The sequence below is a fragment of the Coturnix japonica genome, chromosome 6 (assembly GCF_001577835.2).
Source record: "Coturnix japonica isolate 7356 chromosome 6, Coturnix japonica 2.1, whole genome shotgun sequence".
Classification (NCBI taxonomy): domain Eukaryota; kingdom Metazoa; phylum Chordata; class Aves; order Galliformes; family Phasianidae; genus Coturnix; species Coturnix japonica.
In genome coordinates, this window is record NC_029521.1 from 24736181 (window position 1) to 24754065 (window position 17885).

At 40.6% G+C, this 17885-nt stretch overlaps 1 protein-coding gene across 24 annotated transcripts in view; it reads right to left on the reverse strand.

Annotated features, from left to right (window-relative positions):
- Positions 1 to 17885, reverse strand: part of ABLIM1 (actin binding LIM protein 1) — a 166941-nt gene that overhangs the window by 36601 nt on the left and 112455 nt on the right. For 15 of the 24 annotated variants that reach the window (XM_032445496.1, XM_015867364.2, XM_015867360.2 and 12 more), the window contains 5 exons: positions 12043 to 12130; positions 8962 to 9020; positions 7044 to 7106; positions 5347 to 5394; positions 1624 to 1701 (listed from right to left, as the gene is read on the reverse strand). In XM_032445496.1, coding sequence (XP_032301387.1) covers positions 1624 to 1701; positions 5347 to 5394; positions 7044 to 7106; positions 8962 to 9020; positions 12043 to 12130 — 336 coding nt within the window. The remainder of the gene's footprint in view (positions 1 to 1623; positions 1702 to 5346; positions 5395 to 7043; positions 7107 to 8961; positions 9021 to 12042; positions 12131 to 17885) is intronic. The other 9 variants (XM_032445514.1, XM_032445510.1, XM_032445509.1 and 6 more) reach the window with 2 other exon arrangements.

Below are 17885 nucleotides of genomic sequence, written 5' to 3' on the forward strand. Positions count from 1 at the left end.
AGGAAATAAGGCTGATCTGTTTCTACTCACCTTCCACTCTGTTCTGAGTACTAGCACCTAGTTAATCTTTAGGTTTAAGTGCATTTACCTTCCCAAGCTCTTCTTACAACCACTCATGGTGATTCTTACATGATGCCATGAATCAGACAAGCAAGAACTGAGAATGTTAGCAAATACACATTCTAAAAATACCATAAAATCTGTTCAGTTTTGACTCACCAGATATAGCAAAGTACCTTAAGCCAATTTAACCCTTAATATAGGTAGGTGTATGAATTCATATATATATATATTTTTTAAATGACAGTCTGTTAATTAGCTGATAATGTATGGATATTTTTAATCCAATGTTAATTGCCATACATATTTTCACATATCTGAATGTAGGCCAACACGCTGGTTGCCATACAGACTCCCCTGCTCAGCAATGAGTGAGGCTTCCTAAGCTAAAGTTTATGCAGGTGGTATTTACAGCAGGACGGGAGTTCTCCAGGGCATGCCCTGTGGTTTGACATCTCTAAGTGTGAACATTTTTATCACATTAGCTGGTTTTGGCTGTTGTTGAAATGCACTGAAGAACAAACATTCAACCGAAGCTCAGGATCTGAGATTTATAATTTTTGGTGTTTTTTCTGCATTATTCTATATGTAACCAGTAAATCTGCATGCCTTATATTTTCACCTGTACAATCTTAATGTTATCTACAAAATCAGTGATTCAGTATGACATACATGTAACAAAAAAGAACATTTGCCCTGCAGTCTTCCTTTTCCAAACAAATCTTTGTCTTTGATCCCCTCAAAACGGACTCTCACTCAACTTGCTGTCTTGACATTTTCTTCCTTAGCTTCTACTTCTCCCTTGGATTTTGTGCAGGTTGTCTGGAGCCTGTTTTACATGCTGAGAAAGGTTAGATAGACTATCAAATAGATGTGAGTACTTGGAAGCATAGGTTGTATGTGTGCAAATACAGCACACTTGGCAAGGCTGAGCTGTTGTTATGCACTCAATTACACCTGATTCCACACTTCCTCTCTCTTTAGAACACAATTAGTAGATGACCTTTTTTTTGACCCTACAGACTTCTCTACCAAGAAAAAAAGGGCACTGACAACACTGAAATGCCTGAAGAAGTAGTATGAGGAGGAAATAATTATTGCTTTGGAATTTTCAGGTAAACCTTCCGCTGATGCATTTCTGTTATTTCTTAGATCATGTGGGTTCCAAACTTCTAAAAATGCAGGATCAGCCAGCATTCCTTCAGTGCACCTGACCCTCTTCTTCATGTTCTGCAGCTGCTGACAGCAGACCTCTCAAGAGCTGCATATTGAAGTGCAAAGATAACATGTCTAACAAAGTCAACTGATCTGTCTTCTGTCCCTGTTAGCATAATCCAGTGATTTCAGGAGAATTTCTAAGTGTTTGCTTGGCCTGAAAAAGCTCTGCCCTGCTCTTGAAATTATGTAGTAATGAAAACAAAATTTGTCACAGCAATGAGAAATTTAACAATTTAACCACTAGGATGAAGGCATTAGAATCAGCAAAAAATGACTTATTTCAGCATAGAGTATTTCATGTCCAAGTAAAGGTTCAGCAGCTTATTCATCAGAAAGAATACTTACATAGATAGTGTGGCCTGGTGAGCCAGGTATACTGGAACCTGGTCTGGAATAAATGCTTTCTGATGATGTTCTGGTAGGCTGAAAAACAAACAGTAACTTTTCAGAGCTATCCAAAGCAATTAACACTTGGTGACTTTGGATACAAGCGGAGCAGTCTGCACACATCTTGAAATTAACTGTATTTTGAAAAAAAAACAAAACCATCAACACAAGATCAAGCATTCTGGCAAATCCCACGATCTCACAAGGCAACTGGACTCTTTTTTTCTGCAGGAGGAGGAGTGCTGTGAGAGGTGAAGGAGGTTTTCTAAATCATAGCGTGAAAGACCAACAACAATAATGAACAAGTCCAAATGACACCTGCCTGAGTCACTGCGAGGAGCCATACACCATACAGTTCAGGATGGTCATTTTATCAAAATGTTAGTTCGCAAACAGCAAGAGAGATCAACAGCCTGTGGTTCAGCAGCCAAAATTACTGAGGAGAGCACAGCACACACGTTACTGCTATCCAGATGTTCAGTCTGATTTCCATCATGAATACAGCATTGAAATCAGCCTTTTTCAGTAGAAGGACCTGAAATCCTTGGAGCAGTTCCCTAAATCTATGGTACAACTTAGAAGCAAACTAAGAGCTAAACTATTGCTTGAAATGTCTTGATACCCTGCACTGCAAACTCCTGATGTTTAAATATGTTGTCACATATTTAGTGGATTTTTCAGCATTTCTGCAGTATTAAATGAACACTGACTCCCTAGGAGAAGTTTTATGAGAGCAACAGCACTGAGATGTGGGAATCCTGAAAAATGTATAAATTTGAAAATCATTTATTTAATTAAAATTTACAAAGGCCACTGGGGCAAGGACTCATACATTCAGCATGCAGCAGGCACACAAAGTTAACCAAACATGTCCCACTTCCACTTGTGGAGCAACAGCATTGAAAAGCAATGCATCAGTAGATGATTCTGAGGATGCTACTTCAGTGGGATACGTCAAAGCCACTGAAAATTACATCTTGTCAATTGTGACACTGCAGTGAGGGATCTTTTGGTCACTGTTTGAAGAGAAGAAAGGCTTAGTAGCTTGGATTCATGATTTTTCTACTGCACCTTTCTCATCCCTCAGCACACACTTCCTGATCAAATCCTCCAGCGCTGAGTCTTTCTATTTTAACTACATCCCCAGGAAAACCACTGGACTCATCCTTATAAAAATGCTGAAGACTACATAAAATTGGATTTCTCTGACACCATCTGTGGAAATGAAATCATCATATGCAGGGACGGTCAAAGCGAGAAAGGGCTTTGAACACATTCCATCAAAAAACGTGAAGATCCAGATCAAACAGGCAACAGATGTGTCCATGGAATGACACAGCCACCGATCCCCTCCGGAGCATGTGAGAATGCCTTCTCAGCTGGACCTCTGTATGTTTCTTCCCTTTTTTCTCTGTAGTTACAAATTCCTAAATCCCAAAAGGGAGTGCAGAAATTTCTCAGCTGCCCTTTGGCTCCTCCCATGATGCAATCAAAGAAAAACTAAACCAACAACAAACAACTCACTTGTTTTATGGAAATGTTACAAGACTGAAGCTGGCTGTTGCCGAGAAACACTTTATTCCCTTTTGTTCTGCCATCTCACACCACTGAGCAGGGGCACATGTAACACGTTGCTGCAGTTGCTATGGAAAGGAATTGTTTTCATTACAACACAGGGAACACAGCTATGAACTGTGAGGGGTGTCCATCACCTTTCACTTTTGGCATTCGTACTTTAGGAATTTTGTCTGATTGATTTTCCCTCTTGCAGGAAAACAAACACAGGAGCCAGCTCCAGCTTCTCAAGTGGCACACCCTCTGGGATGTGCTTCTCTCCAGCTCTTTTGTAATCACTTCAGATAATGAGAATTTTTTAGTTCTTGCTCCAGCCCCGAGCCGCACCTCTTAGTGCAACAGCTAAAAACTTCTTTAGCAAAGGAAAACTCCCCCATGCTTGTCACATCAGTGACTGTGGTGAACAGGGTCAGAGATGGTAAGAAGCCACATCCTGCTGATGTATTTCTTAGGTGCTCTTTCCTGAAGCACCAGAGCAGTTGTCAGATTGACCGGCAAGTCATAGAACTTGTTTTTCATCTCCATTCTGTGCTTCTACTACAAGCTCCTCTCCACCACGCCATCAGCATGGCCATGAGCCAGAAATGACACTCCTCAGAACCAGTTTTCTATTTCCCATGACTTCCTGTGTCCATTAATTTAACCTCCCATCTACTTACTGCAAGGCAGGATGCCACCCACCCAGCCACCACCTGACCACACAAATCCAAGCAGACTTTTCACTCCGTGCTACCTCCACTGCCTCCTAGAACAGAATCCTGCCTTATTCTAAAATATAATCCCAAAACCAGAACATGAAAGAGGATTTCTACACCCACTCTCACCCTTGTTGCTTCACTTGCCCCCATTTCATTGAGTAAGGCAGTCTGTTTCCACTGCAGATTGCTATTTCCTACTCTGCTGCTTCCCATATGGTCTGGGAGCCTTCACAGATCTGAACGTTCCCCTAAAGGCAATTGCAGAGGAGAGCTGATCAGAGCGCAGATTAAAACTGGAATTGTGGCAAACCTTGATTCAACTTTTAGCTTCACTGTAGATATCACATGAGCATCTCATGCACACATTACTGGAAGATAACAGGTAAGGAAATGAGAGGAAATCTTCTCTAATAGGAATGCATTCATTTAGAGGTGTTTCAGCCCCTCCCAACCAGCCTGAGAAACCAGGTCTACACTCCCAGCAACACGGCAACTTAAGTAATCTTATTTCTGCACAGACCTGGCACATTCTTTACATTACTGCTTTTTCTTTAGGAACTGAAGTACTGCTTTCTGTAATGACACCTCCAATCACAGGAATTTAAAGAAAACATTTATTAATAGCTATAACTATCTTGTAGTGTGTGGTCCTTCTTGGCATTTTTTGACTGTGTAAGAGTCATTTATTTTTTCTTTCCTCACCAACCCAAAAGCACGTAACACAAGTGTATAAGTTAATAAGGGATGTCTGTAGCACATACAGGAAGTATGCGAATGTAAATGAAAAAAACACAACAGAAGTTCAATCAGTTAAAATTCACGTATATCATTCAAGAAACCACTGCAGAAGGTATCTAAAACATCTGTAAGACTTTTCCATATTCTTTGTTTTATCACAGACCTCTTATTTCAGTGTTTTTGTTCTTCATTTCATGCATTTGTCTTCGATGCAAAAGTTCTTTACCAACTTCATTTCCAGATTGGCAGAGGTAACCCCAACTCTCATGCTCCCGATGCTCATCCTGTTAGGTTCACTGTGAATTTCAGCACTCAGTTATTGTATCACCCATGCACACGCTCCAAACTGATTAGCTCGTTACTTCAACATTAGACTGCAAAGCTTGACACGTTCATCTACATTTATCTCAGTTTGTCATGTTATCATGCATGGCGCATCATCTAAATAAGTGAGTTTTTTTAAATAAAAGCATCTACGCTGGAGCCATTCACATCACCCAGTTACTGCTGCAATGTGGTGGCTGTGGCTTTTGAAAGTACAGATGTTCAGAATCATGCACTATTAAAACTTACAAGTGCAGGCAAACAGATCAAATCTGATCCCGAGAACATCTGGCCAAACAGATGCACTATTGTTTAACAAAGGCATCGTCAGCATTGTCTACAGTACCTGCCTTAGTTTTTTGATAGAGTTCATTATGCAAGGCGGTGATAATAGCTGCAGAAGAATGAATACGATTTCACTTAATAACATTGAACATTGCAGTTTAAACAAATTCTCTAAATCTCAGTCACTGTAAGTAAGGCATATTTGTAAACTAAAAGAAGTTTAGCGTGTAATTTACTCTACTTGGCAGGCACAACTTTGCAACAGCGAGGAATCTGACAGTCCTAGTACAACACTAATGTGAGTATCTGCTTCATCAACCAGGGCTCATTATAGACTGGTTACCCATGGACTTTCAGTAATGTTCAGTGACAGTGTACAGGGCCAAGAAAGTACTTCAGTGCTGCAGCATTCATTGTGCCTGTCTGCCAGTGTAACTCCTGACAAGTGTGTTACCTTCCAATGCATGGAGCCTGTCATTATTTCCCTCCCTTAAAAATTCACAGGGTTATGTATTAATTGGGCATGCTCTCGCTTACTGTGTGCAAAAGGGTTTTGCATCAAGCAAAACAGGTAAAACTAAAATCTAAAGTTTTCATGTAGATTAATGTCCTTGGCCCATCTTAACAGCAACAGCAATGATCGCATCTTTACTCTGCAGAAGATCACATGAAGTCCAAATCTGTTTTGAGTTACACTTCATATTATCAGCATGTACATCTAAACAGAATTAAGTATCGACTAAATTTACACAAGAAGATATAATCTGACCCTAAGCTACTTCTGTGCTACAGTCTACAACGTGAGAAAGTCTACTTTTGTTTTGGCATAGGCCAATCCTATTTTTCTTTGCATATTTTTCTAATGAATTAGATAGGATTCATTCTTAATCCTAAGACTCCTGCATTTCAACACTGGAAACTCGCAGTTCTGCATGCTAAACTGATCGCAATAAGGCACTACACTGGTCTAAAAGATGAGCAAAACAGCACCACAGCACTCTTTTTACTTCATTACCAAGTGAAAGCTTCCTCAGATATGGCTTGCATGCAGTATAACCACATGCTCCTCCATAGAGAAGATAGCAATTAATAAGCACTGCTATAGAGGAGAAGAAACAGAATTAGGTGGCGTTCTCAAGTGCAAAGACTCTCACAGAAGTTTGAAAGTGGAAAGGTGGTTCAGAATCAAGACGACAGGGAGAGCCTCAACATCAAATTGGATGTTCTGCAGCTTACAAACAGGCAAATGCTATTGAGCAGTGCATATGACATGTTCAAATCCAGCATCTTGCAAATGTTTTCTCAACTGAAGTTTTCATCTGTAGTTGGTCAGTGACTATAAAAACAAAACTGATGTAACTGATAGCAATTCTTTTTCCTAAAAAGCACAAACTATTGTTTGTGTAGTAACAATAGTAACTACTGTCACAACAATAACTATTGTTACTATTCTCAGCCATCCCTCCAAAGTCAGACACTTTTTATCACTTCCTTTCGTTTCACATTTGCACTCTCATTTTTCATTTCAGAAGAAAAACTTCTGATAGCACAAATGAAGCATTTCATTAAACAAAACTTAAAACGTGAGAATAAACCAACACTGCACTAGATGACGCAAAATACAGTCAGTGCCTAGGGTGGCAAGTGATAGTTGGAAAGCTGTGTGGCAGAAATAGTGGCAAGCACAGCAAGTGACAACGATAAAGAATCTTCTCAGTAAAGAAGACCATTATCAACACTGAAAACACAACAGCAAACCTCTGCAGAGCGTGGTCTGCGCAGAACCAGACTCTTTGGATAAAAGAACTCAGATGAGGAATGCTGCCATGAAACAGAAAAAAGGAAAAAGAGTGAAAAGGAAAGCAGTTCCCCAGCCCATTAGTTAAGCTCTTTTTCAGTCAAGTCACAACTTACAAATAAATAGCTACTTGCTAGATAATAATCTGTATGCTACAGCATCTGTTACTTGCTGATCCCTGTAGAATCACAAATAAGCAGATAGTTGAATCTAAGCAATGTATATTCTATTTACGTATCTATAGCTGCATTACCCTCTACTTGTTTTAATAAACCTTTACAGAAAATCAAGTGGGAAGAAGACCTTAATCAACTCAGTCTGAGATCCTGACCAGCTAAAATACTGATTAGTTTACATCGCAGTTCAGTTACTGAGAGAAAACAGAACTGGCTTCAAGCTTATAAAATGACTTGCACAATAAAAGGGCATTTTGTTCTGTTTTGCTCCACAGGGAAAAAGGAAACCCAGAGCAAGGATGCCATGTCAATGGCAGAACCACCAGAAAATCAAGGCCTGCCCCAGAAAGATGTAGTATCTTGTATTTGAGCACTGACAAATCACATTCTGATTCTCACATCAGGTCTAAATGTATGCAGTCTAGAAAATGAAGGTGAATCAAGCCACAAGTCGTAACTGAGAAGCAACATGCTTAAATAGCACAATTTCCCAGTTTCATTTGTTTATGAACCTACCTGTTTCTATTGCCCTCATCTGAGTGCGCAGAAACATTTGGCAAAGTCATCTAAATGAACTAAAGTGGTCAAGGGAACTCAAACTGATTTAAAATCAATTAGCACCAAAATAGGAACAGACTCTCTGCAATGTAATGCTGAAGCTAAAAATTCTCAAGCACTCCAGCTAGCTTCAGCTTCCAACTTTAAAGACACAGTAAACATCTGCATGGAAGATCTCCAGGAATAAGGTAACCTTGGATAGCTGTGCAATAACACCTCTCATGTTCTCCCTTTATTAAGTATTTTTTTCTCTTCACTTGTCTTAGATTTCCTAGAAAAATTCATTCAGGAAAAGTTTTGCAGGTGGATGAATTCAATTAAAATTACCTCATATGCTTGAATATTTGATGGAAAAAAGGAGAAAATATTTGAAGTCTTTTGCCATTGTGATGGAAAATGGAAATAAACAAACTGAATTATTAGTACGTTACCTACATTCATACCGAACTCACAGAAAAGGGCACCTGAATCAATTTTAAAGGATACACTCACGCATTCCTGTGAATGACCCACAGATGAAGAACAACCCACAGGAAAATCTGTGCATCTCCATGCCAGTACCTTTCGTTCTCCTTGGCTGATAGACCTTCTAGCCATTTTATTTCTATGAAGCCTTTAATATCCTAGACTCTAATATTCAGAAAACTTTACAAAGTTCAAAGGCTCAACTGAGATATCAAAGACAGTAAACCGTCCAGAAGGCAAATTAGTGAATATGAGCTTAAAATTGCCTCATGCATTAAGAAAGTGATGAGTTCAGTATTATTCCAATCAAAGATTTGATCCAGAAAGTTCTTGGTATGCTGGTGTGATCCCAAGGATGCCAGCCCCCAAAATACTAAGATGTATCATAGCTCTTGCCCTGTTCATATTTTACTCCACTGTACAATAACTCATTTATGATGATCTGCCTTAGAGACAGTGGCATATCTCCGTATCAGTAAATTATATCATCTTTAGGGTAACACACTGGAACTGAAGATGATGAGTCTAAAACCCACACCAATATCTCTGAAGTGCTGCCAAAGTTATTCTGCCAGTGTGGTGATAGATATGCAACAAAAAACATACACATTTTGTATACAACATTCAGTTATTAGGTGTGTAAAATATCCAATGTGTCAATGACAGGAATTCAGCTTACCCGTAGCTTATCTTCAGTCTTAGTGGATTGCTTACAGTCGGGATGCCAGACGGTGGAACCTGGAGGATACAGAAAATGAAATAAATAATAATCCTTATTTAGAGGAAAGAAGATGTTTTCTGGTCTCAGAGCACAGCAGTCAGGGCTGTATCTCACCTACTGCATCAGGCTAATTAAGCCAGAGTAACACACGTTATGAATTATGTGAAGGTACCTCTCCCAAAGTCAGTGTACGTGGCATTGGCATACACATTGCTTCTGTGCCCTGCTCTCCAAGGTCAATGGCACGTGCTGCACTGGCATTTCCACATAGCATGTTCCAGTCTCGCATCCTCCCAGAGAGGCAATGTTTCTACAGCCTGTGTTCCAAAACATGGGATTTTTCCTCACATATTAAAACTGTAAATATCTGGCTGTGCCCATGGGCTGAGAAGGTGCACTGCCAACCCTCCCCCCAGCACGTTGGAACAGAGAGTAAACTATGGTAACTGCTGGGAAGCTGCTGGCAGGTTTTTAGCCAATCTGAAATAGAGCAGAACCTAATGCTGATTTTTAACACTGACTGCAGCTGTAGCCAAATTCAGGCTTCAATCCAGCAGCCACAAAGCCTTGTGCGACCCTTGTCTGCCTGCAGGAGGGAATGTCACCTTTTCACTCTGTCCACAAAGAAACCAAACAAAGGGCAGTCCAGGTCCCCTGCCGTTGAGTATTAGCTCAAGCACAGCCAGAGGACACCCCACCCTCTGAACCTGTGAGGGGGATGGATCAGGAGCCCCAGACAATTCATTCTTTAACAACCCTCACACAGCCCGGTGTAGAAGCAAAGAGCAGCGGGAATGTCGATTTCCCAACAGCACACAAGAAAATCATCATCATCAGAAGGCTGGAGAGAACACTGCGATTCTGGATCAGAATATGAGAAGTTTGGCTTCAAGTTTGAGCCAAGGAAGAAGAAACTGTGCATTTGGCAGCAGGGAATGATTGGACAACAGCGGGAAGTATACCAAGAGCCTCCTCTGTCAACAAACAGCAGCTTCCAAGCCAGGACCCCACAGCGCCAACAAGATCAGGAGAGAAGCACGGGCTGTGCATTTGCTAGGGGTTTAAACACATTCAAACACTCAGGAGGAAGCCAGTTCTATTATAAGGTTGATGAAGTGACAGTCAGTAGGTATAATTCTTAAATTCCGTTGTGTGACCCTGAGAAAATGTTCACTTTTCTTCTGTAGCTCAGTATTTTTTTCTATTAGACCATTCCTATTGTCAAAAAAAGAATAAAAGCTGTCACTGTATTTTCAGGCAGCATTTAGCACAAATTAACTCAGTTTTAGGGACACCTCTGGTGAACAAGAGATGCAAGAAAGTCCTTGTGTCATATTCACAGTGGATCTTAGCTAACCATTCTGAGTTTTCTTTCAAAAAAACACTAAGAAGTTTTAAAAATGTGAAACTCTAAAAGCTAAATCAGATCGAGTGAGCTTCAGAAATTAAATGTAACTATATATTTTACTATCCTGAACTCTGAGCCAACTGCAATTTGTAGATCTTCACCGTCCAAAAGAGTTGATCTATTTAAAAATGTTAGGAACTGTGCACATTCCCAAGCTGTACAGCTCCTCTTCTTCCTGCTGGAAACAACTCAGCAAACTGTAGCTAATCCCATTCTTAACATACGTTTGTTTGCTCACTTGGCAAACATCAACCAACATGTTCATTTATCCAGTTCACTTTGCATATATCACTGACTGAACATACAGTTCTCTAAAAAGCAGTAACTCAATTATACATTGAATAAAGCTGTTTTCCTCTTGCAGGTTTGGTTTTGCACATTTCTATTACAAGCAGTCACATTCTTCTATTACACGAAGTGATACCAACACTGCATTTTCACGATCAGTAGAGAATGCAATTAGAAATGAGAAGAAAGCTTCACATTTACATATATTTAATCAATAGCGCACTTTTTTTTCCTAGCTTCAGTGTTGTGGTGCTGTATTTTTATTACAGATAAATGCTTGGAAGGCTGTTATTCTGCACCCTAGGGGAAACAATTTGGACAGAGTCAGCATATCCATTTCAGCTGAGAGCTTTGCTCAGGAAAGACTTGTAGGTCACCTACACTTAAAAGCATGCTGAACCCAGCAAGGAAAGGTTTGGAAGGGCAGTCTCAGCAATAACAACACTTGGTCAGAAAACAGCTTTATACAATAAAGCAATGCAACTTGTACTGCTCCTCCTGAGACAGAGTGAGCATGAAGAACATGAACTCACAGCCACAGGAGAGGATGTAGCCAAACAGAGAAGGATGGCAGGTCAAGGAACCAGGTATCTTTTTTTTTACATAACACCTAAGTTATGCTGGAACACAATCTAGCCTGGTTTAAGCACTGACACCATAGCATGACCAGTCATTGTGAATAGTTTACACCAGCTCATGCCTTGTTCTTACTAATATAATTTCTTAATTAATCTGCTCACCATATACTCTGTCTGTACTTTACAATTCTGTGATGTGAGGAAACTAAAATTAAAAACTTGTCAGGTGCTGTAGCTGCTGCTTTCTGATTAATCTTTCAAATTTGCCATCAGAAAGCAGTTCTTCCTACCCAACTCTCTTTCAGCCTCTCCTTGCTTTTTGCAAGTAAGCACTGCTACACAACCAAATATCTAATTCTGTGCACAGCTGGAGTCAGTTGAGTCTTTACAAGGTCACTAAGAGATGAGAAAGATGGACTGCAAGGGAGGACAAGCTATAAAATAACACAAGTCAGCTTCAAAGGAATTTCTTAACAATGTTATCTTATTTTGAATTCCTCCAGAAGGAATCTCTCCAGTTTTTCAAGAGACACTTTTATCATTTCTTTCCTCCTTTACCTTCTGGGAGAGTAGGTAGCAAGGCCACCATCATGGACACTTAATACACTGAAAGAATCTCAAGTGAAAAAGTATGAGAGCACTGTAACGAAGAAAGGCTACAGTCCTCTATGCACACATTACACAGGATAGCTATAAACCAGTGAGGTCTAGGAAAGGAAAATTACAAAGTCTGACTTTCTAGTTTTGTTGTAGATACATCCTTACCTTGCAGATACATTTCTTCTCCTTCTGTGAACATTTGGTTGCACCTGCTGCATCGTGCACAGCTGGGATGATAATGCTTGTCACCTGCCTAAACAAAAGGGAAACGGAGGGATCAATACATTGCACTGCTTTGTAAGCACTCAGTCTATTGGTGGACCACTGTCATTTTCCCTCTAGTTCACTCATTACAATGTAATATCACCTTGATTATGAGGTAGTAGCTAAGGGGAAACTAACACCCTCCTTAATACTTCAATCCAGAGGTCTATTTAGCACAGTATCCTGCCCTTAGCAGAAGGCAGCAGTGTCTACGAGAGGTAAAAGGATACAAGAAACAAGACTAGATCAGCCCTTTCTTTTCACACCTTCATATTTAGGTAATTTGCACTTCAAAGACATCCATGTGAAAGGCTATGTCCCAATCTATCTATTCTCCCTGATTTTGACAAATACATTCTCAAATCTCCACTGTCCAAAGCAATGAATGTTACACCACAGTCAGACATTTGTGCAAACCCTCTGCCTCCCCATCCTGCAGACATAATGTATTTTCTCAATCACTCCATTGTTACAGATGAATTTAAGCCACAAATGACAGTTTCCAACCTGCCACTGCATTCCTTGGCTGTCTTCCCAACTCTATGGGCGTTAATGGGGCGAGAGCTTTCCAGAGCAACTTCTGGGACCATTAACTTAATTCACAAATGCCAGACTTCAGAAGATTTGTGGGTGCAGACAGCCTGAACTGTCTGAACTATTAACCCAAAGATGCTAACTACTCTAGATACCGTTACACAGATCCAATCCACTGAGTCATTCTGTCTCTTAAATACAATGATACTCATAATAAACTAGGCTGATCAGATTACAGGCCTACGAGGACAGGAAAAATGAAGGCATGGATATAAGTTTGATTTCTTCTTAGGAGAGCAAAACAACCAATACATCAGAAGCTAACTAGGTGAAATCCACACTTTTAAAAATGCTAATGAAAAAGGAAATACAATTTAAAAAACCCCACACAAATAACATCAAAATAGTGACAAGTGCTGGATTCTAAAAGGCTTTAAACATTGCATCTGACTTTCTAACAAGTTAACCTTGAATGCTTCTTAATAAAATATTCCCTGTGGAGTGAGATGTTATGTACACAGAACAGCCATATCCAGCATAAGGCTGTGAATACTGAATGAGGTTCAAAGGCAGTCTCCAATTCAGACAGTTCAGCAATCAGCAGGAGCCTATGTGCTTCTCTGCACTTTCTGCCTTGCACAATCAATATCATATATACAGAGGAATAGGAATTTTATTGGTGTTTGGTAAAATAATCCCAACTTCTGAGCATTCCTGAAGTTTTTCAGCAAAATGAAGGTCAATGGATGTCTTTGTCAAAAGAAATTTCTAGCATATTTCTTATAATGAACGCATCAAGTTTGATGTCCCGGGAACTGCTCCCAGTCAATGAGATATAGAAAATTTCTAACAGGACTGAATCACTGCTGGGCAGCATCCTCTCCAAAAATGAAGACAATGACTTAAAAATGCAACTGAAATGTGGAAACATAGGAAAAAAATCTGGTCTTTGATTGTCTAATCCAACTAAAGAATATCTTTGCTGCATTACAGAGCTCAATTTTTTAGTAGGTACGTGGAATCAAAACCTTTCTTAATTTCAGTTAATTGCCAAAATGTTGGTACACCAATATTATCAGATAAAGCAGGAAATACATATTGGGAAAGCACTGTGGCATGTGGACAACAAGAACTGTCAGGTATTCACATCTGTACAGCTTCAGCTTGTTTTTCCATCCTGGCCTCTGAGGTGTGTTTTTAGGACAGAAGGATGTATCACCCCCATGTTTTAATCAAGTGCTACATGATGCTGCCATAAGCAAAAGTCACTAATCTTCAGGCGTTGTGTGGTTACTGTAGCAATGCCCTGGGCTTCTGACCTTTGTATTCCTTAATTTGCAGTTCATTCACAGCTCCAGTCAGTGATTTCTACTAGCATGATTGACTGTCAATTACAAAGTACTAGGGAAAACTTCTGAACCTACAGGGGATGGAGTATTCAGATACCTGGTCTTACCCAGCTCTCAGGCTACTAAATCCACATTCAGTAATGTCAGCGGATTACCCCACACCCAAAAATCCCTTACAGTTAGTTTACTGCACACAGTTTCTCAGCTGCACACCAGCTGATGTACTGTGCCCCAGAAACCCAGCACAAGCACCTGCACACACAGCTCTCAGCACACAACCACAGGCATTCAAAGTCAAGGAGTGATGGCTGGACTGGGTGATCTTTGTGGTCTTCTCCAACCTCAATGATACTATGACTGCATTTCCAGAGATCACCCCCTGCCTAACTCTGTCCCACTACTTCCCACAGGACTAACGTTTATTTTCTGGGGGCTTGCAGAGCTCCAGCCTGATTTAACAAATGTCTTCCTCCTTGGTGAACGTGAGAGCATAAGATTTCCTATTACTCATGCCTTCACTTCTGCCTGCTTTTCAGAACAACACTGAACAAGAGCCAGAACGGACAATAACAAGAATCCCACCAGGAGCACTCACATGCCAGTGGGTCTGGTACAGGAAGAACTAATTACCAACAGACATTTTTATTGGCCAAAAGACACAATTAAGTGCATTTTTGTTGCATTACACTTGCACAGCTGCATTCACTCACTCTCCATTCAAAGATATCTCAGCAATCACCTGACAAGCTGCTATTAAACATGCAGAAAGCTTTTCTAATATCATTTAAACACACACACACACAAAAAAACCCTGCTATGTAGCTTAAAGTATGCTTTAAAGAGTACTTTCTTTATTTTTTTATAATAAAGAGGTATAATGGCTCTTTGATTGACAAATCTAATCAAAAATTTATTTCCACCATGTCTCGAGGAGGATGACCTGATTTCTTAACTCTCTTAAGGACCAAGGAGCAGCACAAAGAATAACTCAGCCTCATCTTCAAACCCCTTAAGGAATACCATGAATTGTAAAACAGGAATTGCAGCAGTAGCTGACCATTTTTCAGTGAAGCTTTATTTTAATTACTCGCAGAGGTCACAGAACCCTTCACCCTGTTTGATGTTGGGGATAATATCGAATTCCATTGTTTCCTTCTCTGCAGGCTCCTGTGATCTCACAGACGGGTGGAACAGCACAAACACTAGGAAGACCAACATTAGCTTTTAAAAACATCCTGACCCAGGCTGTCCACTTGCTTTTCCCAGGCTCTTATCTGTCCAGCAAGTCAAAAATGTCTGTGCTGAGATACAAAAATAAAAGCACAGCTCCTCTGCTTCCAAAGGACCTCACAATATCTACTGGTTTTCTCCTCATAGCAAAGCCACAGCTGCCCCCAGGCCCAGCCCCCAGCAGCTCCTGCCAGCCGGAGCACAGCAGCACACGAGGGGACGTGGGAAATAGAGCGCAAGGCCCTGACCCTAAATCTGAGTGACAACTTGCATGCAAGAGACATGGAAGATCCTCAGAGCCTTCCATTGATGGCTGTGCTTTCTCGAGCAAGCAAGAACTGCAGCTGTCCTGCTGCTATGAACGCTTGCACTGTTAATTCAGGCCTGCTTTCTGATTTTTATACAAAAATACTTCCCAGCATCCCAACAGTAACTGCCAGTGTCACGCTATTATATCCCTTAGCAGATGGACAGCATCAAACTTTGCAACTTGTTAGTGTTCATTTCATCAGCATACAGTATTACTATACACACCAGTTATTAATAATAGCAATGCAATTATTAGCTGCTCGAAATATCATTTTTCCTCACAGCAAAGATGTGAGTTATGCTTCTGGCCAAATCCCTTCAGGCTCAGCAACTGGAATCAGTCCTTTTGGCAGCTGAGTATCAACTGGGCTTACTTTACAGCAAGGTCCCAGCCATCACTTGTGACTGGGCTGTCAGCTCTGCCTCAAGCACTCACCCTTCCACCACATCCAGTGACATGCAAAGGTGAAACATGCTTAACTACAGATTATATTCCTTATGGCAGCCATTCATCCTGTCCTCATGGAGCAAATCCATATATTGCTTTCACACTTCCACAGTAAGAACTATATATGCCTATACAGAAACAGCAGAAAGTTAATACTGCAAAAAATAGGGATGTCACTCAACTAAGAAAGGTACCCATAGAAGTGCAAAGTGATCTGTGAGAGGGCTCTAGTCTGCACAGAGAAGCAAAGCAATAGCAAATACAGGTAAATTACTGACAGACAGAATTTCTGTCATCTCCATTAGAATCCCAGGTTACATTTATGCATGGAGAAATCTAACCCCATTGACTGACCATGCAGTTAATCAGAGTCTATTCAGAGAACATATATGTACTTGCTGATATTAAGATGTGTATACCACGCAAAGAAGCAAAACTGTTAAATGTGTAAGTGCAGTGTAGTGAACTGGCATCCTAACTAGTCTTGATCTTCTCACCACTCAGCAATGCCAAAGATGAGTTTCTCATTTTCTGATACTGTTTACTGGGCTAGATTTTTAAAAATTATAGTTTGCTATGAGTCTACATTTATAAATTAAGAGACTTGAATAATTAGTACTTGAGAGTCTTAAAAGATACATATACAGCCATGCATTTGTCTGACAGATGGATATGTTAGCAGGGGAGAGATACCTCAGGGCTGACTTCCTCCTGCCCACAGCATGAGGTACCTCGGCTGCTGGCCCAGACAAGAAGATAAACCCCTTCCTTGCAAGTCTCCTGATGACTCAATGCTTGTTTTGCTACCTGAATCTAACAAGTATGCTTGAATAGCTTAATGCAGTATAGAATGCCTGAAAACCAAGCAAGCAGGGCCCTGAGAGATTGAGGGCCATGCTGTGGGCAACAGGCACTGAGTGAAGCAGCTGGAAGACATCATTAGTAACATCCCATAAAAAACTCTCAGGGTACCTGACACAGCCAGTTCTTCTGATCATTTGTTGTATACAAAGAATATAAAGGCAAAGCAGAAGAGAGGTTCTGCTTCTGATCGTATACTGTACTGTCACTATTGTAACACTGCCAAATGGGCATGTGGTGCTACAGAATAGAAACAACATGAGCTGTGAACTAGAAGGAGTCAGAACCCACCACCTCTCAGAGAGAAGCTTTTAACAGTGACTGGATCACAATAGAAAAGTAATTAAAAGCAAAGAAAAGAGATAATAGCAGGAAAGAGAATGAGTTTTTTGATCCCACTGAAACCAAACCCACAACTATGGCACCATCAACAAGTTAAAGTCAGACAAATTTAACCAGCAAGAGGGTAAATCTGTGATTTTACAATCACCCTGCAGTCTTCATGACAAGCCAGGAAATTTTCACAAGTGATAAGCTTTTATTGTTTATTTTAGGGAAAAGCTCTGACTTTAAAAAGAGAAGGTCAAGTAGGATGCTTTTAGCAATCTCTCTGACCTTAAAATCCAATGGCTTTATAAAGATAGAACCCATTACAGACGCTGCTCATAATGAGCACAGGTTCAGAAAAGACCAGCAGAATACTTACAGTCAGAGCTAAGGTTACACCAGGGAAACTTCTAATAGAGTTAAAGTCAGTTTGCACTGAAATCTTACTTCTCCATCTGCCGTAGCAAAGCAGCAACATTCCCAGGACAGCAGGAGCTTTGCTGCTAGAGGCCAGCTTCTGCTAATGTGGTTTGTGAGTCCAAACTCAGGGGCAGAAGTCTGGGGCAAGGTGAGTTGCATCAGGACCTCAGCTGCTGCTGGGGCCGCACCAGGGGCTCTACAGAACAAGCCTGGCTGGGAGTACAGTCTTGTGCAAGGCTCAGCAAAACTCCTGCCAGCCTGCTCTG